At 40.9% G+C, this 27091-nt stretch overlaps 1 protein-coding gene across 34 annotated transcripts in view; it reads right to left on the bottom strand.

Moving 5' to 3' along the window:
- ENOX1 (ecto-NOX disulfide-thiol exchanger 1) overlaps positions 1-27091 on the bottom strand; it is a 536733-nt gene that overhangs the window by 198719 nt on the left and 310923 nt on the right. For 2 of the 34 annotated variants that reach the window (XM_070239819.1, XM_070239817.1), the window contains one exon: positions 20313-20381. The exons of 29 other annotated variants lie outside the window; for them this stretch is intronic. Coding sequence is in view for 1 of the 5 variants with exons in the window: in XM_070239798.1 (XP_070095899.1) it covers positions 24830-24887 (58 nt within the window). In the remaining 4 variants the exon portion in view is untranslated. Of the gene's footprint in view, positions 1-17909; positions 18096-20312; positions 20382-24829; positions 25581-25677; positions 26679-27091 lie in introns of those variants that run through there. 3 more of the 34 variants (XM_070239818.1, XM_070239798.1, XM_023621639.2) reach the window with 3 other exon arrangements.

The following is a 27091-nucleotide window of genomic DNA, read 5'->3' as shown; positions in this document are numbered from 1 at the left end:
AGTCTTTGTATAAGCAGGTTTTAAAATACAGGACCTTCCACACACAGACTGTTTCAGATTTTCTGAGAAGGGCAATATCACACTTGAAGACCGTGTATGAAATAGGTAAGAGGTCAGCTCACTCCTCTCATTAATGGGTATCTATCAACCACACACACACTATGTTATCATATGTTGTTTCCACATTCCAAAATACACCCACCATAGGAAAAGTTATCACTGCTGGCCCTGCAGGTGAGTGAATTATGAAAGGAAGCAATCTCATCCGTAAACATAAGCCTGGATCCCTTAACACCAGAAGAGTCTCATTTTAAGTAAAGCCTTTTCTAAAAAAGTCCCTGGGATTCAGGACAAGCACACCCAGGTTCATAGAATATCAAAGTTCGAACCGGAGAGTTCATCAGTTCCAACTTCTTCTAGGTTCAGAAGGCCCCAAGTGTTTCTGACAGGCAACTATTTCAAAACAGCCATCATAGCTCACAGATTCTCCCTTCAGCTGAGCCCTTTCCTGGAAAATAAGAGATCTGAGCTCTGCCTTTGAATCCTACTTCTGCAGTGAGGTGTGGCCTTGGGAAAGGGACTCTTGTGTCCCCTGAATCGAGATATGGAGGCATGACTGCCAACTAAGTCAGTCACAGACAAGTTTACGAAAGCAAATAAGCACATGTCAGAGAATTAATGCTTCGCCTCAACCGACAAGTTTCCTGTTTGTACTCTCTGTTTTCTCCACGTGCCTACTCAAAAAGTCCTACAGAACGGACAAAGTAAACGGAATGCTGTAACTATAGAAAAGCTTCCCTTGAAATGGCAAAGCTATGGGCTGCCAGGAAAGAGTAACAGAGAGGACCAAGGAAGGAGTCATTTTGACAAAGTGGGTAACACCTCCTCAACAGACTTCAGGGGCATTCAGGCTTCAAAGGCACAGCCATCAGGAGATGTGAATTCTATCAACCACAGATGCTGCCACAAATCAAAGAACAACTTTTTATGCACGCATAGTGTAGAAAGGCCTATCGGTCACATACTGGTCTTTTCGGTCACACTTATGCACAGAAAGCGATTTCTGTAAACATTATTATCTTATACAAGAAGGGGCAGACAATGTATAATTCTATAATTTGTGCTGTTTTTTTACTCAGTTTTTTCATTATGTACTCATTTTACACCTCGACTTAACCATGGAAAACATATTAAGCTACAAAGTGGAACATTTTAATTGTAGTGGGTGAATAAGTGACCCTTAAATGGCTACAAACTCTGGTAAATGAATTATCTATTTTCCAAAAAGCCCTGATTACAGCTCTTTAATCTATGGAAATCTACCTGCAATAAAACCCAGATCAGACTGTGACCAGCTGGAGCCGGTTGCTCATCCTGTTTAACATTTCTCCTAGGAGGGGCCCGAAGAACACGTTAGTTACTCTTTAAACTAATGTGCTCTTAATGATGCCATTGCAACACGATGAATAAAGCATTAGCCCTGCAGTCTCCATCACCCCAGGACTTACAGACTCGGTAGGACGCCCCGACCTCCACTGTGTTGCCCTGGGCCAGAGACCTTGTTTTCCCTTTCTCTAAAGGACCAACCACAGCCCTTGTTCACGTTCTGTAACCACTGGGCAGGGCAGTCCGGTCCCTGGACTGGCCTTTTTTACTCCATGGGGGGTCGCAGATGGTGTGGCTACCTCGTGGGGGTGGGCTAGTTGGGGGAGAGCTACTGAGGCATGAGCGCCCAACACAAATGCATGTGCAGCAAGACATCCACCTGGAAAGTTTTAGGCTGGCAGGGAGCATTCTGAGGAAAAGGGTCAAACCTTTGGTGCCACTGGCTGTGTTCAGCAAGAATCAAATGGAGGTACTCAGAGGAGAGGAAGGCCTGCGGGACCCAAAGGTATTCAGGTTCCTGAGGGTGGGGGTGAAGAGGGGGGCACGTCAAGGTGGTTCTAGCCTCCAGGGGCCACTCATGGTTCAGAAGCTAAAGGAAAGATTGTCCTGGTTCTTTCTTGATAAAGGTCTTTATGTTCTAGCTGCTTTTGGAGGTCAGGGATCATCATCAGAAGTAAGGACTGGCTGCACGCAGTGATCTCATCAAGGCATTTATAACACAGAAAGCCCCCATGGAGGTTCCTGCCCCCAAAAGGGGGGTGGGGGCATGGGATAAATGCTAATGGGAAGGTTCCAGCACTGAAAATAAGGTTGAAGGTCACTGTAAAATGCTGCTTCTACAGCTATAATGCCTTCTCTATTTTCTCTCTATCTTGGTTATGGATTTCCATAAAAAGGTGTAAGTGTGCCGCTGCCCACTCCACCTTCTCCCATTAACACTCATCCTCCCTGACAGTAGGAGGTGACACTTGCCTCTTAAGAATGTCATATAGAAATCCTTCCCTACCAGGGGATGGCATTCGGAGAAGTAAGCTCCTCAAATAGGAGCTCTTTCTCTACTCCAGTCGTCCAGATCAAGGACCCATCTGCCCCTGAGAAAGCAGCCTGTTTTCTAACTATGGCAGTGTTATCAGTGAGGCACTGAAGACACAGAGGTCTACGTTATTAGAGAGCTGAAAACGTTCTGTGTCAATGTGCACGATCAAAAACAAACACTCGTGTAATGAAATACCTATGAATTTTTACATATAACTTCTATAATTGTCAAATTTAATATTCATGTAGACGTCATTATAGTTCAAGATTATTTGTTAAGTAAGGCTTCCTTCCTCACTTCGTCAAAAATTCCTGAGTCTGCACAATTACAGAGAAATCAGAGCCAGTTTTAAGTGAAAGGAGTAACTTGTAGGCAAATAATTTCAAAAGCGGAATTATACAAATCCTGTCCAGAAGTCCTGCAGACAAGATTGTATCGAATGTTAGGTGGGAGTGCATTTCATAGGTCTGATACGACCTGGGATGGGGCCTCCGAAAGTAAAGCTGCCCCTGCCTGGGGCCTACGAAGGTTTTAAATGGCTGTTTGGAGGCACTGTCGGTCTCCTTCCTGCCTTCTACCTGTGACATAAAGCTATATTTCCCCACAAATTCGCCAAACTCGGGTCAGGATCAAATGCCATCCCCAGGTATGTATTCACAGATTACTCACATATTATCGGGGGAAGGCGGAGGAGCGAGCAAAAGCTGACCCTAAAGAACACAGATGCGAGAGAAAAACATCTGGCCCGTGATACTGAATGTAATTTCTTGTAAGCTCAGTCATAGTATTTATTTATGGTTTTATTATTTATAAAAAGGAAATTATGCTGAATGTGCTTTGTGGGAATTACAGTATATTGCTGTTGCTACCATGGTTTATTATTTTCACAGGTAGATGGCTTAAACCCAACCTAAACAAATATTTTAAAAGAATTCCCACTAGCATCATCACCTTTTTTTCCTTTCTAGTCTTAATGAAAAAGATCTTCTACTCTTCAAGTCCTCTGATGTTCTTATTCTTGTGCAATTCTAAGTTTTATGGTTTATGAGATAATATTTGTTGTAAAATAATGACTAAGAAAATAACCAGCAACTAGTGGTGGTTAAACAGTGCAGTATAAGAAGTGAAGGCCTTTGAGAAGTGCAGTGGTTGTCTACTCCAGATGTTCACCAGGCCTTGACTATTAATGCAATTAAGATGATGATTTTATTACTTGCACAGTGAAGTAGACATGCATTCGTGTACTTATCCAACATATCAACCAGACACAATCTCTACAACAGAGTTCCATTAATAAGCCCAAAACAAGGTAGACGTAACAGTGAGACAGATAATCAACATAAAACTAAACGCAGCATTATTTCCAGACTTCCCACAGTACAATCTCTGAATACCAAACTCTTAACTTTAATAGGAGACACATCTTCATTCAAACACACTCCCCAAACTTTCTACCATTCCTAACTACCAGCTAATTCAACTGTCCTTCTTCCTGGTAGTGACATTTGCATGGTAGTATAGTGACACAGTTCTTTTCAATCTGAGAATAAACATCAATATACCTTACATAGATGCCAACTAACATTCTTCTAAGGACATTTTTATTTGAAAGCTATTATTACTAACACTAATACTTGAAATGAGTTCAAAAAGCTAAAGTCTATAAAGTAGGCGCCCATTAGGAAAATGGCTCACTATAGAACAGTCCCACATCTTTGAGCTCATGAAAAACCCACAACAATCTATGAGTTAGATGTTATTAGAAACTTTTTACAAAAGAAGAACAATTAAGGTTCAGAAAGTTAAGCTTTTGGATCATTTACCCCAGGGCACAAAGCTAATGAACCGTAGAGCCCAGGGCTCATTTTGTCTTAGTCTGGACCTCCGTCGTTATAGATTTGGGGAACTGAGGTTTTCTCTAACAAAGAACTGGAGTAGGAGGTCCCTCTTGGTTTGATTGGCTCTAAAGACAGAGGAATCTGGGGTAAAAGGTTAGTTCCATTCTGCTGGGGAAGCATTCTCTCAACAGATATTTATTAAATACTTACTGTACACAGGTCACTGTGCTTGAGATCAGGAATATATTGGAAAGCAGGACACATAGCCTGTCTTCAAGGAGTTTGCAAATTAAAAAGCATGAGCACACTCCAGCTTGCTGTAATGTGGCAAACTAGATACTTTTTGGAGCCTTCCTGTTATAAGAAAACAATAACAACTAGATTCTGGATATAAGTACTTATTAATGTATTGCTAGGCTTGCAGTAAAGAAGGAAACTCACTAAGATTCCTCCTGCCTTCAGAAAAAAGAAAGACAAGTAGGCTGAAACCAGAAGAAGTTACCGTGAGCAGTAAGTAAACATGAAGCCAGAGATGCTTGGAGGGAAAATGCCAGATCAGCACTGAAACAGGAGACAGCCTGCCTTGGCAAGGTGGAGCCACAGGCTGAGGATCCCACGGTGATCAGGAGCTGGAAGCTCTGTTGTGTCTTTGCACGGACCTCACCCCAGGCTCCAGCCAGCCATCTTGACCCCTCTACTTCAGTTATAAAAGTAGGCAAGGGAAAGAATCTGAGCAAATCAGCAGAAATCACCAGTGGAAAAGATCTCCAGACCCATGCTTTACTAAGAAGCACATTTTCCTTAAAGTAAGAATATTAATTGTGTGTTTAGAGAAAAGGAGAGGGGGAACAAATGCATAAGACATCTACTTGGGGTTGCTCTGTAGCCTGAAGGTTTTAATGGGTTAGGTTTTATCAGAAAATCTCACAGACACCTTTGCCCAAATTGGGCTTAACTTTGTCCAAATACATATACTGAGGATAAAGCTGTGGTTTGAGCTGAGAGCTTGATATAAGCGCTATCACCATCAAGGACTGCCCAGGATGGTTATCCCTGTGTAGATAGCTCCTATCTACAATCTCCAATACACCAACACCCCACCACACTTCTACTACCTAAGGAAATATAACAGTGAGAGATAAGGATGGCGAGACGGGAAGGCTGGTCAGGGTCACAGAAATGGGATGGCTGGGAGGTAAGGTTGGGTAACTATTCCTTTTCCTTACCCACTTTGTGCCAGAACCCCTACCGGTTCTATTTCCCTTACATCTCCCCAACAGGATGCCTCTAACACAATCTCATTCCACTGGCAGCTAGCCACAGGCAGGCCCCTAGTTCACTTCTCCTTTCTGCCTGCCACCATGAACAAAGGCTACAAAGGAAGGAACTGGAGATACTGCGGAGCTGGGTAAAGCCATGAGCTGAGTCAACCAGAAATCCTAACTTCTGATTCCTATTCCAAGAGATCACTGACATAATGGAGGTGCTGGAAGCAGGGAGTCTATGTTATCGTGTGATGCACACTTGAATCAAAGTCCCACTGTGAGCTTATCAGAATCATTACCATTGCGGCACCTACTTTTTCATTCTCAGTAAAGATAAACCTAAACCCTGAGAGCTGATCTGGGGACGCCCCTCTTTCTGCCTCTCCTATGAAAATGTGCACAGCAATTTGGCAGCACAATTTGCATATCATAGGAGAGCTCCTGTCACAAGTCCCCTGTGGGCCAGTTTCCTGAGCTTTTCTGCTTTATGCCTTCACTCCTCATCTCCCAAGTTCTTTGAGGGACTAAGGCATAATGTGTTCTGGAGGAACTGAAAGAAATGAAACATTACTGGCAAAACTGTCAGACATTTTGATAGTAAAAATCCAGATGCCTTTAGATAGGTTCTCATAAAGGAATTCTTTCGATCACAAAACAGCAGCAAAAACTCCACTAAGGACAATTTCGTGAGCGCATCTTCACGCCGATTCCCCCTTGAATAGAACGTATTCTGGTCTTTCTGGTTTTTTCTACCAATATTTTGATCTAATTCATTGTTGGTACACATGATACCAGAATAATCAATTTGGTGGTCTGAGCCCGTGTGTGGCAGGGGTTTGGCAGTAGCATCTCTGTTTTGGTTTGTAAACTCCTGTTGTCCAGTAGATCAAACAGTGGGAAAAGCTTGTAGTGTAATCTTGACATCTTGATCCAGTAAACGCAATTCAGAACAACAGCCAACAATGGCAGGGCCTTTTGGATATGTTATCTGCTGTTAGATCACACACTTGGGAACCAAGAGGAAGAGCAGGCTGTTTTAGGAAAGGCAGCAAATGGAAGAGAAAAAGTGGATTAATACTGAAAATGTGATGCAGAATAAAAGAGAGATTATAGTTGTATCCTTCCAATCAGAGTTGTATGGAGCTCAAATTGTTTCTGAATTTGCAAGCGCCTTTCTGAGTTAAACTGCAAAAGTAAGTTTATATAAGAAAAGGTGATTTCTGAAATACATTAAATGTAATACAATGGTTGTAAACGTATATAGGAAATCCAGAAAAGTGCATTTCCTCCATGCCATGTGATCACAGTTTTGTTATATGCAGTTATATATTCTTATTTTATACTTTCTACTACTTTTCTTGTATTTGCATATTTGTGACCCAAATCAATGAAAGTATATAAAGTACAAGCAATAGGAGTTCAATGTGAAGACTAACCAAAGCATTTAACTGCATTGCATTGCTTGCCCACTGCAGCAAAAATGAATAAGTGGTACGTGAATTAGGTCTTGCTAACGTAGGTAGAGAGGTGTGAGAACTAGAACAGAGAAGAAGCTAAGAGAGCAGCCTACTCTTGAGTTTCCTCCCTTCACCTAAAACAAAACAACCGATCAGCTATTAGGTAATAACCCATTTTAAGTTTGCTGAGGCAAGTTAACAGCAGGAACAAGACATTGAGGTTAACAGACGATTGCTGGCTCCGTCCATTTACCTACATACTGAAACTAAATTGGGAAACCGCAGCAGATTTGATCAGGAGGTCTTTCTATTTATATTCATAATTCCTTTTCTTTCTTCCTTCTTTTTTTTTTGTTCTTTTTGTTCTTCAAAGAACACCTTTGTAGATTCGGGTGTTTTAAAATTCTGATCAGAATTGGCAGTGGGAAAAGAGGTGGGGAAATAATGGAGACTCCAGTCCTTATGCGACACATTCACAAACCCTATGAATTTTTAACGAAGAAACAATGTCCACAATTAGATTTGAAATGAGGTTTTCTTTGCGGGCGCTCTTTTGGTAAGTGGAGTGTGAGTGGATTTTACTTTATATTCAGTAAATGATACCCAGTGCAAAAAAACACCACAATTTAACAGAAAATAAAAGCAAATTGGTGATTACTCACAGACCTTTTTTCTTCTCCCAGATTTGCAGAAGTGTGGCGGTTTTTAAAATTGTATTTCATTTTATTTAAATGCCACATATATGCCAGGGAACCCAATGGTACAGAAAGTCATGTTCAAACAGTCATGACCTAAAGTTGTCCTTTTGTATTATGTGGAGAAGTTTTCATTTGTTTGATTTGATTGAAACTATAAAAAAAAAATTCCCAAATGTAGAACTTTGTGGAGAAAGAAACTAGGCTTCCCCATTTGCAAACTAAGCCATCTCAAGTGAATATTAAAAAATTTAATAATGTTGAAGATAAGAAAACAGAGTGAGGTGATGGCTGCTTAATTTGCCTTTGAAGCCAATGGTTAACTCTTGTCTTCATATGGCTTAAGTTTTTAGTATCATAGAGATATATACAAATGGCTTCTCACGGCTCTTGGATGGCCTCCAAGGTCCTTCAGAATCTCCCTTCTGGCCACCTCTGTAATCTCATTTCCTACAGCTCTCCTTCTCCCAGAGCTGCCAGGACATGGGCCCTGTTACTCTTCCTTGAGCTCGCCAAGCATGAGCCTCTCTCAATGACTTTGCACTTGTCGTTCCTCCAGACACCTGTACAACAAGCCTGCTCTCTGCCCTTGGTCCCTTCTCTCCTGAAATATCACCCTCTGCAGAGAGGCCTTCCCTGACCTACCGAAAATAGCAACTTTAGTTACCTTCTGCCCTTCTATCAGCCTTATTTTTCTCCATAGGATTTCTCAGATTCTGGGGTTCTATTGCATAACTATTTCTTTGATAAGTTGGACTTCCATAGGGCAGGTTGACTTTTAAAAGTTTTTTTATGCTTTTCCTGCTAATTGCCATCAGCCAAACGGTGTCTGGTACCCGGTAGACACGCATCTTCTCTCCCTCCGCCCCAAATTCATTGAGTAAATATTATGAATATGTGTGCATGTATGTATACATATATGCACATATATATACATACTGTATTAATCACGTTTTTTATTTTCTGTACTTCTGATGCTTTGACAGCTGGGGCCCTGCTGACACTGGAGAGACTGCTCCTCCCAGAGTTGGCCCCTTCCTGGAGATAGCAAACTGCTCACCTGGGAGCACAGTCTTCAAACGTGCTCCCAACCAGTCCAGAGCTTATACCCTCAATTATCTCCTTTGTGCGGCTCACATGGCAAACCACTCTCCCCCTCCCCTAACCACTCCACAGCTAGGTTCCAGACAGCTAGAGACAGCCCTTGTACCTCGAATCAGGAGAAATTATTTCCACTAGCCAATCCTAAGGCTGCTTACCCTGCTTCACCTATTCTTTCCCTCAAAAAAGCCACAATAAATAAATAAAAATGCCCATATTTGTCCCTCAGTCCCTCTGTATCCTAACTGACCCTGGTGCCTCCTCATGCAGCCCCCCATAGTATGGCATGCTCTCTCCTTTAGGAACTGTGAGTAACAAACTGACTTTTCAATGGCAATCTTCTCCTGATCTCTTGGCTTCACCATACCTGAATATTAATAAAATCTACATTTTAAAATGCACACACACAACACACAAATCTGTCGAATGATTCAATTAAACAAATGAAGTTCACTGTATCTTCAAGGAAAATGATATATAGTCATCATCAGGAGTTATGATTTCCCTGGACTCACGAGAAATAAAATGACTGTGACATTTTAAAGATTTATATGTAATTTAGCCCTCATCTTGACTCTGAGATTAATTTATGGATTGTTTTTGTGGTTATTACTGTTGGCTTCTACTTCGACCCTCCAGCTTTTTTTAGATCTAGACACCATTAACTCAAGGCAGTAGGCCTGCCTTGCTCTTTTTGCCAGACAGAAATAATTAACACTAGATACCGAATACCAATAAACTGTCAATAAAACATATACAAGGTTTTCTCTTTAAATATAAAGAAATAAGTCCTATCCATAATTTTCCAAATTACAGCGAGCTCTGAAAATAATGTGGACACATTTCCATGACTTGAAGCACTCAGTGAGTTTTTTCAACACATTAGAACACAGTTGTTGTCTTTTCATTCCAAGAAAATATAGTTCATGTTGTTCCGTGGCCCACTGGTCAGATGCCTCAATGTTCTTTGCTGGAACGCACCTCGGGCAGGCTAAGGCTGGGCCAGATAGGCATGGCAGCCGTAGAAACCGATCCTGGGAAACTGACCTTTGATTCACCCTCACAGTAAGCTCAGAGGAATGTGCTGGGTGGTTACCCATTACTTGCACCTGGTAAGGAGGAAAGCCTGAGGCTGGAGTCTTCAGCACAGTAGGGTTGGGCCAGAAAGATATAAAGACCACAAGAATGACAATGGGAGTTTCTAGAATGAACTGGGGGAGCCTCAACCCCGTCAGTTGCTGTCTTTGGCAGGAGAGTCCTTGCTGGGATTTGATACCCAGGGAAGCTTAACTCTCTAAGAGGGAAACTGCCATGGAGTCTTCCATTCCACGCAGCTGTCTTCATGCAGTCAAACTCATGCCTCCTGTGCTTGCGTTACAGGGTCTTTCCAACCACAGTCACCCCCTTGACAGTCACATAATCTCTAACAGAAATAGCTGACCCTGCCGAAGGTATTAGTAATAATACAAGAATAATTTTCAGCAAACTTCAGAAAGGTCTTAAAACTGGGCTCATATGCTTTGAAAACATGCTTTTCAAATAAATGCAAGGATTAAGAATTTACATCAGAGGAGACAGGAGCTCTGTCGCTGGTCCATCAGCTTTCCTTTCTGACTGGCTGTGCATAGGGCCTCCTACACAGCACGGCTCACGGCTGTTCCCCTGTGCGCACTGCTCTGCCTACTCTTCCCTGTGCATCCTTCCTTTCAGGCTCATGTCAAGGCCCACCTCTCTGTGAAATGTTAAGAGATCAACTCTTTATGACTGCTTGCTCCCTCCAACTCTAGAGTTCCTTGAGGGTGTTATGTCAGGGGATTTAATGTGAGAAATGAAACCATTATTTTAATTTTTAATAGTTATGTTGATTTTGAGTCATGTGAACTTGATGTTTTTGTGCGTTAAAAAATTGCCGAATATTCGCACTTTCATATAGTTCAACCTAATATGTGTCAGGAAAAAAATGTATTAGAAGAAAACCATATGATTTCACTGATAATTACTGCTTAAGAGGAGGCCGAAATAGATGCTTTACTGAATCATGTATAAATAAATAAATAAGTAAATAAATGTTCTGATGGTACAGATATGGCAAAAATTGTTAAGCTGGTATCTACCACTGAACTGCAGAGCACCTGCATTTTGACAACCAGCGTTCTATATGCCCCTTTTGCCATTTAACATGCTCCATTTTTTTGTGGTTATTTCCTTTGTATGTCTGTGGGTTTGTGTTTTCTCTCCAACTAGTTTCCCATACATTTAAAGGCAAGGAGCAATATGAATGATCAGTGTTTTAGTATAGCACCTTGTACACAGCAGACAGACCCACAGTAAGGATTTGTCTGGTCATTTATGATGAGGATATCTCACAAAGAAACGCCATTTGTTTTCCTTCTTGGTTATTCTAATGGAAACTGATGGGCCATGCTCTTCTGGCGAGGGAGCCTAAGACCTGGAACAATTTAAAGCTGAGGACTTTTAGTAGCATTGCATGTTGGAAACCACTGAGAAGTGGTAGGAGGCAGTGGAGTCTGTTGGATCAAACATGGGTTGACCACCTGGACTCTATTTAGCAGCATAATATGCACAGTCTCCTCCGCTTCCCAATCCCAAGAGACGATGCCACAAACATGTGGCAGAGAAGACACTGTGGGAAGCCAGCTCATCCTATGACATCCTCTTGGCATCTATCCTCTCTGCCCAGCTACTGACCACTGCAACCAGCATCAGGCTCAGTTAAATACTGTCCTTTAAAAACTGATGCCTGAGTCTGTTGAAATGTGTGGGGATAATTGTGACTCACATGCTTCAAAACATTAAATAATGTCACTTATACAACCTAGATATTTTTTTTCTTTTAAAAAAAGTATAAAATATTACACACAGTGGGTATTTTAAAAGCTCTTGCAACTAATGCTTTTTTGTTAAAAAAAAATACAGTGGTTAAGAAAAAAATTACATCTACTAACCACTCTTTATTGCCATTCATAGAATGATGTGTCTCCATAATACCTAGGAGCTCAGTCACTAGATGTTGCAATCAATAATATTAAAGAAAGAAATTTATGGAGAAATGTGTCGTGAGGAAAGAGAAGAGATGTTATTTTCATCTGAGGGGTAGGGAAGCATCACAAAGAAGAAACATAGGAGCCGAGTGTTAAAGGATAAAAAATAGCTCAACAACGAGGCCAGCCCGGTGACCCACTGGTTAAGTGAGCACGTTCAGCTTCGGCAGCCCGGGGTTCACTGCTTCAGATCCCAGGTGCGGACATGCCATGCTGTGATAGGCGTCCCACGTATAAGGTAAAGGAAGATGGGCATGGATGTTAGCTCAGGGTCAGTCTTCCTCAGCGAAAAGAGGAGGATTGGCAGCAGTTAGCTCAGGGCTAATCTTCCTCAAAAAAAAAAAAAAAAAAATAGCTCAACAGGAAGAGAGAGAGGGAAAGTGGGTGGGCTGCTCAAGAAGGGAATGGTATAAACCCCAGTGGGTCACCCCAGTGGGTCAGGAGTGGTGGAGGCCACTGAAAGGACAGAGCTGACTCTTCACTACTTTACATTTAAGTGAAGTTATTTAGATTGTATCGGTTTCCAGACCATATAATGACAATAGTAATTTTTATTCTCTAAAATGTTGCTTTTAGGAAAATGTCAAGGGACTTAAATTCATTCTTCCTAAGTAAAATGTTTTCCTACATAGAGATGCTATTTTATCAACTAGAAAACTAAAGTGAGGTTTTTATAAAAGACAGACTGAAAAGATTAAGAAAGTCTTGACAATATAAACACGCATTTGCTCACCAACTCATCATATTAAATACTAAGTACTAACTACTGTGATACTAAATACTAAAACTAGGGTTTTATTGCTCAAAGTGTAAAAGAGATTCTTTTAGTAAAATGAAAATAAAGCACATTTTTACAGCATAGAAAGATGCTGTAAAGAGGCTGTTAATCTCAGAATTCATTAACCAAGAGACCAAAAAATACACAAAATATCATCTATTTCCAGAGAATTTTAAATAAAGTCATGGAGAGCAGATTTACAATGGTTTAATTAAACCAGGTTAGAAATGGCAGGAGTCTGCTGACAACCTTTGGGGACTGGGAAGAACTATATAGTAGCCTTCGTATGGACCAGCTGCAAAAAAGAGTCAATAACAACATGAAGATGACCGGACTCTTAGAAGAAAGTTACTACACCAGCCTGGTGTTCGTAACAGTGAGGACAGAGGACATGAATTTTAACCAGATCCACGCCATTGACTTATGAAAAACATTTTAAAAGCTCAGCAAAAAGGTAAGTATGATATGAACACAGACATATCAGCTCTAACATAAAAGAGATTCTGAGAAATAAAATTTTGATTATATAACTTTACAGTCACAATCCTAGTGAATGAAAAGGGGATGCCGCTACAGAAATCACTATGTCTTTATGAGAACTTCTCTGACGTATTCTGATTCTAAAAGAATGAGAAGTAAATGGAAACAATGTTGCAAAAGTAAAGACAATCACAAAAGTGTAGGAAGAATTCTTAGAAGAACGCTGGAGAGGCTTAAATCCAGAAGGACTGAAATCGAAAACTTTGAAAAAATACCAAAGGTAGTATATGGAATATATTTTAAAATATCCGAAGAGGAGGACGAAGGAAAAATAGAAATACTTTTGGGGAAGGCCTTTAACAATAAACAACAAAGATGACAGAACTGTTCAACTCCCATTTGTGAGTCTCCTTCTGTGAGCAAAGTAATCCAGAAAGTGGGAAGGATATAATAAATAACACAAGTGCGGAATTTTAGCTCAAGGTGGTGGCGGGAACGGGGAGAGGGAAGACATTAGAGCCAGAAACAGGCAAGTGAAAAACCCACTCCTGGATCCAATGTGGCATGATCCTAGGTTGAATGCTACTCACTTTTCTCTCTTGCAAATCTGAGTTTGTATCACATTTATCAGGATTAGGTCATTTCACCTTGAGAATTTAGTGCAACTTTGGAAACTGCCCATAAAGACTACTGGAATTCCAAAGAGTTGGTGTCAGTTTGGGAATGACATTTTACTAGCTTTGTGACTTGGCAAAAAAGATACAGGGTGAGAGTAATCTTCACATATTACAAGGAGAGCAGATACAGAAGTTGGTCTAGATTAGTTAAGTAATACACTACAGAATGGAATTAGGACCAACAGCTAGGGGATATGGCAAATTGGTTTCAGGTTTATTCATTCTTTTTCCCATTCATTCAGTGAATATTTAGTTAACTCTACTGCATGTAACATCATTTTAAGTTCTAGGCTGAAAAAAAAAATCCAAACAAAAAACCTCACTCCAAAGAAAAGAGGCCCAGATAGATAGGTCAGTAGATAGATATGTATGTAGATAAATGGATACATTAATTAAAACACAGGTTAATATAAAGAACATAAAGGAAGAACTAATCAACTCTGTCAGTAGAAGTCATTTAAGATTTTCTTGAAGGATGGATGAAGGTGAAAATTGGAGGGGTATTAGTATTAAAAAGGAATAAAAGGGCCGGACCTGTGGCCAAGTGGTTGGGTTTGCACACTCCGCTTTGGCAGCCCAGGGTTTCACTGGTTCGGATCCTGGGTGTGGACACGGCACCTCTCATCAAGCCATGCTGAGGCAGCGTCTTACATAGCACAACCAGAAAGATCCACAACCTGAATATACAACTATGCACTGGGGGGCTTTGCAGAAAAGAAGAAGAAGAAGAAGAAGAAGAAAGATTGGCAACAGATGTTAGCTCGAGTGCCAATCTTATAAAAAAAAGGAATAAAAGGTGTTTCAGGCATCAACAACATTATGAGCAACGATAATTAAGTGAAAAGCGTATGGCATGGTATAGAAAGTGAGTATTTTGCTTGATTGGCGCTTAAGGGGAAACTGGTGAAATGGTGGGGAATGATGCTGAAAATATAGGCAGGGGCCGTGCTAAGGAGTTGATTTCCAAAGGCAATGGGGATGCAATGGAGTATTTTAAATTGGGAGTGACAGGATCAAATTTGTAATTTAGAATGATAATGCTTACAGCAAAGTGGAGGGTAAGCTTACAGGGAGAGAAGCTCGAGGGAATTCTGAGGTAATTACTAGAGACCAGGCAAGATGATGGAGAGAGGGAATAGATTTGAGGGATATTTCTGGAGATAGAAAGCTAAGACTTGGTGAGCAATTGGAATATGTTGGTGATGGCACAAGAAGGTAATATTCAAAAACTATTCACAGGTTTCTGGCTCAGGGGACTTGGTGGATAAAAATAGGGGCTTTCCAAGGCACGAGAGCAGTTAAATTATTAGTTTTGTTTGGAAAGGAGGAAAATGTGAGCTTTCTGCAGAGCAATCAAATGCTTCCATTACTGAATTTATATAATATACAAAAGTATGTTTGTCCCCAAGCAAGTATCTGCTTCTCCCAGTAGCCACAGACCTAGCCTATGTGCCTGGTACACAGTGGTTCTCAACATTTGATAGACATTGGAGTCACCTGAGGAGGTTTTTTTTACAAGTACATATGCTGGTCTCCACCCCCAGGAGAATTACTAGAAGTAATTATTAGAGACCAGGCGTAGACGATGGAGAGAGGGAATAGATTTGAGAGAGATTTCTGGAGATATTAAGATAAGACTTGGTGAGCAATTGGAATATGTTGGTGATGGTACAAGAAGGTAATATTCAAAAACTATTCACAGGTTTCTGGTTTCACCCCCAGGAGATTCTGATTTCAGTGGACCTGATATAATGTCCAGGCATTATTTAAAATAGCTCCAAAGGACATTCTGATGTGCATTAAAATTTGACAGCCACTGCAGTATACAGTCAATAAACCAACATATGATTAATTAATTAGAAGAAAGAAGGGAAGGAGAGAAGGCTTCCTGAAGTTTTGAAGAAGCAGTGAGTTGACCTTCTATACTCAACCATGTAGTACGGGTTGGAAAGTTCGCAGGATGACCTTTCAGATCTTCCAACCTTAAGGGTTCATGAATGTGATGTTACGGTATCCTTGGCTTCGGCTCTTGCAGACAGAGCACTGGCTGAGTAATCACTGGTCTGACTCAATGAATCTTATCTTACATCTCTTACGTTATTAATGGCCATCCTCTCTCACAGCACCCTGTTCCTTAACGTCATAATACTTTGTGTATCTGTAAATACATATTTTTCTCCATTTCCTTTTTCCCCAATGTCTGTCTCTCCTACTAGACTGAAGTGCCATGCAGGCAGGCATTCTCTTTCTTTTGCTCACTATTGTGTATCTAGCACCTACCTAGCAAAACACAGGTGTTTAATGAACAAATGAGTAATGAGCCAGATTTTTCTTGTGAAAATTTTCAGGCCACATTGCATCACTTTCAGTATGCCTACAGGTCTGTCCGTGAGTGTGTTATAGACCCAGAAAATGATTTCAGAAATGATAAAAAAAAAAAAATAAATACAGCTACAGACAAGATATTTTTAGATTTTTTTATCTCGAGGAAAACACTTTGGCTCCAAGAACTTTGATGTTATATAAGATGGCTACTTATATAAAATAAATCAAATTAAAAATAGGGAATAAATATCTAAAAGGGTGAAAAAAGGGACAGGTGTCCAACCTGAGAAATACCATTTAAACCCTGGTCCTGTTCCTTATCTACATCTGAGAAGTCTTAGCCTCAAAGTCTGATGAACCTGGGGCTTTCATATCATTTATATGTTAATAATCAGGTCTAACAGTTAGGTATAACACAAGTAAAAGAATGAAAGGATGAACTAATGGGAAACTCAAAGTTCCTATTAGCAGAATGATTAAAGGAGTAGAAACAGGTGGCTAACTTGAAGTGCCAGAAATGTTAAAATCTCTATACTAATTGTGATCAATACACTTCCATATGCTTGAACAGTGAAATATTTGCTGACAGTACTTACTACAATATTTAACTAATTCCTGAAATTTTACTGCCCTGAGATTCAATGTGAGTTTTTTTACACAAAACTTATCAAAATCATAATTCTACCTTACCTTAAATTTGCCAAGCACCTACCATATGCTACCACTTTCACATATATCATTTCATCTAATTCTAACAACTTTACTTTACAGATCAGAAACAAATCAGAGTAACCTTAGATGTATGCCTAAAACTGGAATACTGTAAAAAGCGTTAATTATAATAAAAAATCACTGAAGTATCATCTTAATCCAGGTGAAAATGTATATTTATAAAAGCATATTTTTGTTAAAATACTAAATATAAGCCTCAATCATCAGAATAATAGAAGAGTACTTGTTTTGATGAATGACATAATTTGGCTTACTAAGGAGTAAATAACATTGTTCTAATGGATGTTATCAAAAACACGTTAAAACTGGTAATAAGATATATTGACATCACATGTCCTTTGATATGACACTGAGAAGGGTATATCACCTCTGTGGTATTCTTTCCCAAACTGTATAACCTCAATTTAATCATGAGAGAATATCAGACAATCCAAATCAAAGACATTCTACAAATAACTAACCAGTACTTTTCAAGATGTCACAGTTATGAAAGACAAGGAAAGAATGCGGAACTGTTCTATTCATTTTTGATACTTCCGATGTATTCAGATCACCATTCTGAAGATTAGTAGTCAATACATTGTACTGGATGTATAAATGTAGGTGTAAGAAGTCCGAATGATTCCATATTGCATCCAGGGTATTAGCTAAATTCTATGGTGCGAACTTGTTTTTACATTATTTGCAATTTTCCCCGAAACCATTATAATCAAAAAAGGATTTTCTATTAACTAGAGACTCCAGTTAACTGATTGAAAATTACTTTACACTAAGCTAAATTTACACATGTCATTTCTTACAAAGGTTATTATGTCTTTCTAAATTAGTATCGCAGCTCAGATTATTAGAATTATGATGGTTATTTCCATTGTCCAAACAGAAAAGCAGAAGCACAAGAAAAGTAAAACAAAAAGAGATGGGGGAGAGCTCAAGCAAGCAGGAAGGAAACACAGTTCCCTTAAACACACTCATTAACCTGGAATACTACTAGATGCTCCAGGCTAGAAGTGAGCAGCTTGCTTCTAAACAGATTTTAATTTTTAATCCAGTGGAATAGGTCAGATGCAGCTCTCCCACCTGGAGGGCCGTCCCAGAACCGATCTGCCCCAAGGCAGTACTGCAGGTCTGCTGGTAATGGTCACCTTTGGGTAAATGCAGTCTCCAGGCAGCCGCGGGGCTCCGTGTGTGCTGATCCCAAGGATCAGGAATAAAAGTCGGCTGAGATCTCACAACGAGGTGGGGGTTTTTCTCCTTAGATATTTTCTAGGAGTGAGCAAAGACAGAGCCAATAAGAAACAATTTTTTAAAGTGGAGGTAGGAGGGGGGATATCCATGTTTGAAGTAAAATTCTAATAAATAAAGGTCAGCTTTACTACTTAATTAAAATTGGGTGGAGGCATAGATGTTGGACCAGATGGGATGCTCACAAGACAAATGCGCAGACATGAGGAAGATCTCCTGGGAAATCAAAATGCCCAAATGAGAGAGAATCGAAGAGAGCAGGCCCGAGAGCTTCCACATATGGGGCTAAAATGAGCAAAGAAGAACCAGGTCTGAATGATTCCTGAGCTCTTCACAGACCTCAGATTAGCTGTGTATTAGTGCAGGCAGATCTCAGCTGTCCATGAAAATGAGAACACATTTTAAAAGCTGCGTTTGAATTTTAAAGGTACTCAACATTTCTAGTATTGTTTACCGAAAAAGGTCAACACTCAAGTGTTTTATTTATGCACGGCAGAACCTCAGTCTAAAAGCACTGGGTTTTCCACGTGGCATTTGCTGACAATGTGTTAAATGCATAGTGGCGGAGCCAAGAATATTATTTTCATCTCAGTGAATGCATTATTAAAGGACCTCTGCTGTGCCCACCACTGGGCAGGAGAAGAGGCAGGGGCAACTCCGCATTCGGAATGCAAGGGACACTGACAGACTCACTAGAAACTCTAACAGCGATAATCCTAAACCCACACTACTCCAGCTCCCTTTTCAGTTCCCTCCTGCCCAATCTAGAAAAAAGGAAAATGGAAACATTTAAGTAAAACTCATATAAAACCTCAGTGCCAAACACAACACCTTTGGTTCTTTGGACTGTAACTATTTCATTGAGATTTGTGCCTGGTGTCCATTTCCATACTCTGGATCTGCATAAGCATTCACATCAGCCCTCAGTTCTTCTTGCAAATCAAGAGTATAATATACTGACTCCTTCCAATAACATTTGTGTTAAAATCGTTAAATGCCCACGCAAGTAATTTTTTATTAACTGAACCAGAAATAATATATGATACATACCAACTTTATGAGAGTGAGAGGAGTTATTTATTTTAGTTAGCCAAGAATATCTGTTGTATAAATTAGAAATCTTCTTAGGAGGAAGTCCAGTGTTTTAAACAGACTATGGAAAAGCATGAAATTAATGCCAGGTAAATTTTTACTGGAATACAGGAGAGCCTTTATCATTCTAGGAAAAACATTTCTCTGCCTAGGAAAAATATTTCTCTGCCGTAAGCAAACTCCCTGATAAGTTCAGAAACTATCCTTTTTATATAAATATTTTTCACTTGGAAAAATGTTCTCTTTAAACTGCTCCCTTAGTGCATTTTAATACACAAATTGATTTATAGACGTTAGATTTACACATAACTTTCCTAGTATGCATCTTTTGCATAAAGCAAAGTGAATCTATGACAAACATTTCTATCCTATTCAGATGTGGGGAGCAAATAAATGATCAGTATCCCCATATATATGGTAATATATGCCTCGTTTTATTTATCGCTTTCCCCTTGAAAATAAGAATATAAAAAACTTAAGTCTTTAGGAACTTTCTTCAGGAAATTTCAGAAGACTATGGTTTTTAAATTACACTTTTACTTGATACACTTTCCCAAACCTCAGAACAGTTATATTAAAAGAGCTGGTGCTGTCATAATTTGATTCAACCCCATAAATATGTATAGAGCTCCCAGTGCACAGCATCCACTATGCTCAGGGCAGGTGATGCAAGATGGATCAGGCACTGTCTGTGGTCCCAGCCTTCGAGGAGCCCACACTGGGCTGGCAGGACAGACACACACATCACTGGTGTAATGGACTGAGATGACATTCTAGTGGTATGAATAAAACGCTCTGGCAGTACAGAATAAAGAGCAAGGGTTTTGGAAGGGGACATGGGAGAAGGGAGACCAGAGGATCAGCAGAGGAGATGACATTTGAGCTGGGTCTTACAGGATGAGTAAGACGAGACCAGGCAGAGGAGAACGTTCCAAGTCAGGAAAAACGAATTAGCCCATACACGCCAGGTTTCTAAATTAGACTTTCAAAGGTGTTTTACTTCGAACAGTCTTCAGTTTGCAATGTCTAACACGAAATAAAAATCGCAAACTGGATGGGTTCTTTCTCACTAGCCTGTCCTTCTCCCAAGCACCCTAGATATTTGGGAAATACACGTAATAAGAAGTAGGAGAGGGCAGACAGTACCTTGGTGGAAAAAGAGAAAGTGAGAATGCTTCCATAACTGAAGTAAAAATCAGAATTAGCACCGTGGGCCTGTGAAGGAGGAGAACGATTACGTGAGAAAGAGCATACTGCAATAATCGTCTCTTCTCAGTCTGCTTTAAAATGCAAGATGAATTAATCTTTTTAAAAAGAGGGTCTGCGGTGAGAAAAGTCTGCAAAGTGCTACCAACTACAGGGTCTGTCAGAACTGTGCTCGGGGCTGAGACCTCTTAGATAAAGGGGAGGAGGGCAAGGAGAAACCGGTCATTTTCTTTCGGTAATCACACCAGTATCCCGAGTGGAGATGAAGGCTAGGCTGCAGGCTTCATGTTGTGTACCGTGCTCCTCTTCCGCCACAGAGGGAAGAGGAAAGCGGGGAGCAAGGTCCCCAGGGGAGACCTGCAGTGAGAAGGGGGTTCTGGGAAGTCCCTGTCTTCACTCGGTTCTGGCAACGGCTCGAAGCCCCTGGGATTCTAAAGCTCAGGTGAAGACGCCTGGTAAATGGCTGAGCGACCAAGAAGAGGACAACACTTACATCGGTTTTCACAGTGCCGAGAAGCTAACCAGAGTTAAAAAATTAAGGGAAATTTAAGTTAGCTAGAACCGCAATATAATAGTTTATATTTTGTTCATTCCTATTTTGTAAAATGAAGTTATTTCATTCGTGTTGCTATTTTTTCACAGATGTGTGCACGTATGTGTGATTGCGTGTGTGCACCAGTGTGTGCACATGAGAAAGAGGTAAAAAGAATAAACAAACCAAGTGTCTGGCTTGTGCTCACTGTGTCTTTGAGCCTTTACATGTAGAGTCAAGTTGTAGGAGAAGGTATTTAGGAATGTATTAGGAAGGCCCTGGGGATTTAACCCTGTTATTACTCCCCACGTAAGGAAGGCAGCTCCTGAGAGCCACGTGTCCCTGCACCTTCCCCGGGGCGGGGTGGCCGTGCGTGAGGATGGGTGGGGCTGCCTTGGGCTTGTGAGACTTGGGTTCTGACTTCCAGTTCTGGGTCTGCCTCTGACTCACAGCTGGTCAATGCGCTGCTCACAGTTTTCTCAGGTAAAAACGAAAAGCCAGGGTTTGCATTAGATGCTTTTCATGGCTGTTTCCTTCTCCAACAATCTCTGATTCGGCAGCACAATATGATGTTCTAAAGAAACGTTTTCATCTTTCCAGGCTTTATAGAGTCACATTTTAGAGCCACTGTAATAATAACAATGCCCCATCTAGTGTCAAGACAGGGAATATCGGTACACGAGTGCAGACTCAGGAATGGCTTGGCCTTTTAGGGCTTTGGGGCTCGGCATGGCGGTCGGCATAAACGCCGCCCAGGTGGTCTTCATTATATCCCGCTGACCAAACTTGGGGACATATGACAATTTTTAAAAGACTGAGTTTTCCAACTTTTGTGTGTGATGTACGACACGAGCACACTAGGACTTCTATTAAATTTGCACGGAATAATCTTTCCTGCTATTTTAACTGGCAGCTATCACCACTAACATAAAAGAGCCTCAGGGAGATGGAGATCGGAGGGCAGTACCTTCTTGATGGAAGATCAGAAGAATTCTGGGTGTGCCGCAAGCTATTCCGCCAAATTCTGGCATCTCGCTGAGATTTTCACAGGCATAAACCTGGGAGTTGGGCAGGGTTTTAATTACTTCACCCTTTTCATTCCTTTCTCTCCAAATGCTCCCACAAGGAAAATGTCTCTGATGGGTTCACAGCTAACCACAGGCTCTTAGAACTTCCCAGGCTCCACAGCACTGTCTCTCTTCTTACTTAATGCCATCCCACAAGGAAAGAAACCAGGGGAGGGAACAAACAGAAATACGGGTACAATGCATGTATCCATTGGACAAACGACCCTCCTTCTCAGGCGTTTGACTCTCCTGTGCTTTTTTTTCCCCCTCCATTAAGCGTCAGGGCAATTTAATTCTTATATTGCCATGTAAAAATCGCTTCATTTTGGAACCTGCCTCCCTCTCAGAACCCAGGTCAGTTCAGCGGAATACGTATGGAGTGTCGACCGCACACCAGACACTGTCTTAATGATGTCTGGGCTGAGAGAACATAACGAGCCCAAACTCCGAAATTCTCCATCATGCTGCCAGGCCTGCTCACAGCCTTGTGACCTAGATTACTAAAAGCACATTTTACCTCTTGTGACCAAGTTCTCAGTGGCAGAGATTTTCTGTTTATTATCCTTAAGCCTGATTCTCTTGATGGTTGAACCCATCCCAGCAGCTGCTTATCTTTTAGAGTGCTCCAAAGCTTCCTGGGCTGATGGCTCTAACAACTCACCTGCTGGTTAACCTGCTTTGATCTCCTCTAACTGGCGGCCTCTCTGTCACCTCCATCACTAGTTGGCCTTCTGTCCTTACCTTCTAGTCAATCACTTGGAATTCTACCATTTACTAGCCCTTTGCAACTTCTGCCCCACCCTCAACCTTCACTTACCAGTTTAATCTACCTATACAGTGATCCACATCCCCAAATCAGCTTGGTTCCAGGTGTCCCAAATTGTCCTTAACTCCCTCATCGCACAGCCCCATGTTCCTGCCCCACGATCTTCACGCCCATCCTGAGGGCAATTCACCCTCTGACTAAGTTCAGAGTGATGGTCTCTGCTCAGTTCCACTGGTCACACCCCAATCTCAATCCAGGTCTGGCAGCTGTGGTAATCTTGAGTACAAACTATTACCTGGTAACTAGCAACTGCGGAAGCTCAAACAGAAAACTGGAAAATGTTGAGAGATACGATTGTATATTGTAAGCTCCTTCAGGATAGAGAATCTGTCCGGTTTATTTCTATATCCCCAGCACCCAGCACACTGCCTGGCACATAGAAGCGTTGATAAAAATTTGTTGATTTAAAATAACTTTGTTGAGAAAAGTCTGTCAAAGGCATTTTGGAGGATATTGAACTTCCCAGGAGTTTGGATGAGGCAGGACATCTTGAGATGCCCAGATAAAACTGTGAGATCAGTTGGACCCCTAAATCTACGTGCTACAGTGTTCTTGAGGCTCTAGAGTGTGTGAGTCCATCTCATGGGTATGGACCACAGCAGGAGAGGAGTGGAAACTCTGCAGGATAGTCTGTGAGCCGACACACATTCTCCTCCTTCTGGGAGGCTCTGTGCCTTTAGGTTTGGCCTAGGATGTAGGAGATCCTTCTGGACAGCTACTTACTCATAAGCAAAAACAGGAATCTGGCTTTGGCCAAGCATCTCTGTTGTCTGAAACACATATGAGCGTGAAACAGCCAGCTGCAGGCTCTCTAATGGAGCCCAACATAGCTGCCAAAACAGCTGGCTGGCAGTGGGCTAAGAATGAGATGCTGTTAGCAATGATGCTAGTCATTTAGGGCATTTAATTATTTTTAGTTGAAGCTATCCAGATATGTAGGGAACACTATTCTTAGATCAATCAAGGGTGCATGATTTTCAAAGTATACTAAAATGTATTAGCGTTCATTTCACATAAAATATAAAGCATCTATTTCTAAAACGCTCACAGCAATCAATGCTTTTAATTGAGTCGAAATGCATATACAGATACAGAAATGTTTCGTCCTAGCTGTGGTTCCTGACAGTCATCTTCAGAGATAAATTTCCACGATGGATGTTTCAATTAAGAAAGTAATATTTATTGAAAAGTAAACCATCAATGTATAGCCACTTGAAACATTATTGAACAACAGTAATTTATACTGCAGTTGGTGCGCTGCATTTTAACCCTGCTTTGATTTTATCAGCATTTGTCAATTAATCAACGGGAACCTTGTAAAACATGTTCTCTTATTAGTGGAAACAAGCAATTGCTTGCAGACTTTGAAGGAAAGGTCGTTTAATAATTTGCTAATTGTGCAAAGATAGATTTAAATTTTAAAAAAGAAGGCAAACTCTCATTACCACTGTGCATAAATAGGATTCTGTTGAAGCTTAACCCTGCGAACTTAAATATGGTCAATGGTTTTGCTTTTTATTTTCTTTTTTTACTGAATAGTAGAGGAAGATTAAGACAAAAGAAAGTAATCTAGCTTCACATTGTGCAAATTTAAAGAAACCTTTTGTTGTCACCTTTGCCATTTCAAAGAATTACTAGCCTTGAAGCTATGGTTATAAAGAAATCAACGGTATTTTCTCGGCAAAAAAGTGAAGAGAAAAAGGACAAAACGAAAAAAACAAGAAATAAAGCAGCAGAAAAGAACCATGTAGTGGCAATGTTCCCTTTCTTTTTTTCTTTTTTAATTTGCCTCAACTCATCCTTCCTTCCACTAGATGAGATGTCGGCTCCCTCCTTTTGACTGCCAGTTCATGGTTCATTTTAAGTTCAGTAAGTGAGAAAGAAGCTGAGTCAAGCTCTCTCTTCGGGCAGTCCATGCATCAGCACACTCGCCAGCTCTCCTGGCAACCAAGAGAGTGCTTTCACTTACGGGCACAGCATCACCAGCACCGGGCACTCTGCAGTCATCTCAGGTTTAAAATGGGTAACGTACCTCGGAGAGCAGTTTCTACACTGGGGTCTGCAGGGCTGAATCGAGAAATCCGCACCATCTTAGATGTGTGAGTGAAACTTAAGACAAGACAGCACACCTTGAGGCATTTGCACGAGTACGAATTTTGCGTAGTCTACAGAGACAACGTTTGCTGAATGGAGATGGGTCTTGCCAGACCCAGCCCAGGCAAACTGCTTTGCTGCAGAGCTCCTTTTATAACAGTTATGAGGCCCAGGTTGCTCTCTGCCTGCTCAAACTGGCTTATCAATCCATTCCATTCCATCCTGTTCTTGGTTCTAAATAAGTCATTATTTCAGGCACATTTCCCTAAGCAGATGCAAACACTCTTTTCCTGTGCTGGAGTCCCTTGGGCAAATTAGGTTTCTTGGAAAAGGGTCAAGGAGCAATCAAACAAAATACCTACTGAGAAACAAGCATGTGGTTTCAGGGGACGCTGTCATTCCTGCAGGCCACAAGGCAAATTTTAGACACTGCCTGGGCAGTAATATTAAATCTGATAGGGCCAGTTACGGGGAGCAAAATCCTGATATGTGCAGCCAGAGTTTCTTTTTATGGTCATAACAAATAGGTCTATTTTCTCCCCAGCTTTACTGAGGTATAATTGACAGACAAAATTGTATAAATTTAACGTGTACACATGATGATTTGATATACATATTGTGAAATGATTACCACATTAAAATTAGTTTAATTAACTAAAATTAGTTAAAATTAGTTAAAAAAATAAACCCTTATCACCACACAGTTATCTTTGTGTGTGTGTGTGTGTGTGTGTGTGTGTGTGTGTGTGTGTGGTGAGAAGGGTTTATTTTTTATGGAAACAAAACTGATTAAAAAAACTGATTTTTTATGGAAACAAAACAATGGAAAATCTCTTTGTCTAATATTTCTAATTAAAGGCTGCTAATCAAATTCTAATTTCTTTACAAAAGTGTAGTAAAAAACTTTTAGAAGGGAAAAGTTACTATACCGTTGCTGTCTTCTGTTCTCTTATCTAACAAAGGTGGAGCATTTCTGAAGTAGATACTCCTTATCATATTTTTTTTTCTTTGAATCACAGGGAGAAAAGTCCCTTTTATGTTCTTTCAATGTTTGCTTTTATTATCCCCAGCTTCGGTTAGCTCACTTCCATATATAAAGAGTGTCTTCAAAACAGAAGAGATGAGGTAAATGCAAACGTGGGCCGGGAAGCTGCTTGGTAGCATAACAGCTGCTCCCTGGCAGGAGTTATTTCCACTTAAAACATATATACCATATTAAGAAGCCACAGGGAAAAATGAACGGACGTGGCTGGCAGGTTTTCATTTGTTTCCTTGACATCTCAGAATACCGTAAATAAGTTTGTGTGTTTCAATTCAAACGGTTCCATTATCTTGGAGGTCTTAATCATTTGCAATAGCAGTTTCTGAAGTGTTCAAAGCTTGTGCTTAAGGACCTTTATTGGCATTCAACGTAGTCATACTACATTAAGCAGATTTACAACCTTGTTCATGGTTATCCTTGATCATCTTTATTTAAAAGTAAGTTCAGGCTGATGAGGCGGCTTAAGCTTCCTCCTGTGTTTCGGCCTGTTAGTCATGCCACACCAGAACATCTGGCTTTGCTGGGCACCCTCACACTTCTCCAAATAAAACTAAAGTTAGCAAGGAGAAGGAGGAGGGGTAGAGGGGGCATTTAACCAGGAAAAAAGCTTCAAAGGCAGCCTTGTTTTAAAATGTACCTGGGATTTTGGTTTTATTCAGGTATGGTGAGGCCAGCAGATTGGAGAGGCTTGCCACTGAAAGGATAGTTTGTTACAGCTTCTGAGAGGAGGTGGGCATGCAATGCCATGGAGGGCCATGCAGGGCCACATGGGGAGACACCAAGGTGGGACAGGAGCAGAGGGAATAAGGGGAAAACGTGGGCAAAAGCCTTCATTGTGGTTTCCACAGGAAATGCAAAGCAAGGCAGGGTAAGAAGGTTAAGGCTTGGATAGTTTGAATAATTTTAGTGGGTTCTGGGGTCCAGGGGTGGGGGTGGGGGCGGGGAGGGGGCAAGGACTCAGGATTGGTTGATTTGCATATCAAAGGTTTGCTCCCAGGCAAATTGTCATGTCTAGGAATTAGCTAACTCTGGGAAGGCCAGTGCCTCCCCTGGGGTCCCCAATGCCCTAAGACGTCAAAGTTTAACAAAATACAGAAAATAAAAAACCTGATTAACACAAGCCTGTCTGCAACACTGCTGCGAGAAGCATAAAAACAG

This window comes from Equus caballus, chromosome 17 (assembly GCF_041296265.1).
Source record: "Equus caballus isolate H_3958 breed thoroughbred chromosome 17, TB-T2T, whole genome shotgun sequence".
In the NCBI taxonomy this organism is placed as follows: domain Eukaryota; kingdom Metazoa; phylum Chordata; class Mammalia; order Perissodactyla; family Equidae; genus Equus; species Equus caballus.
This window is presented reverse-complemented; position numbering and strand designations above follow the sequence as displayed.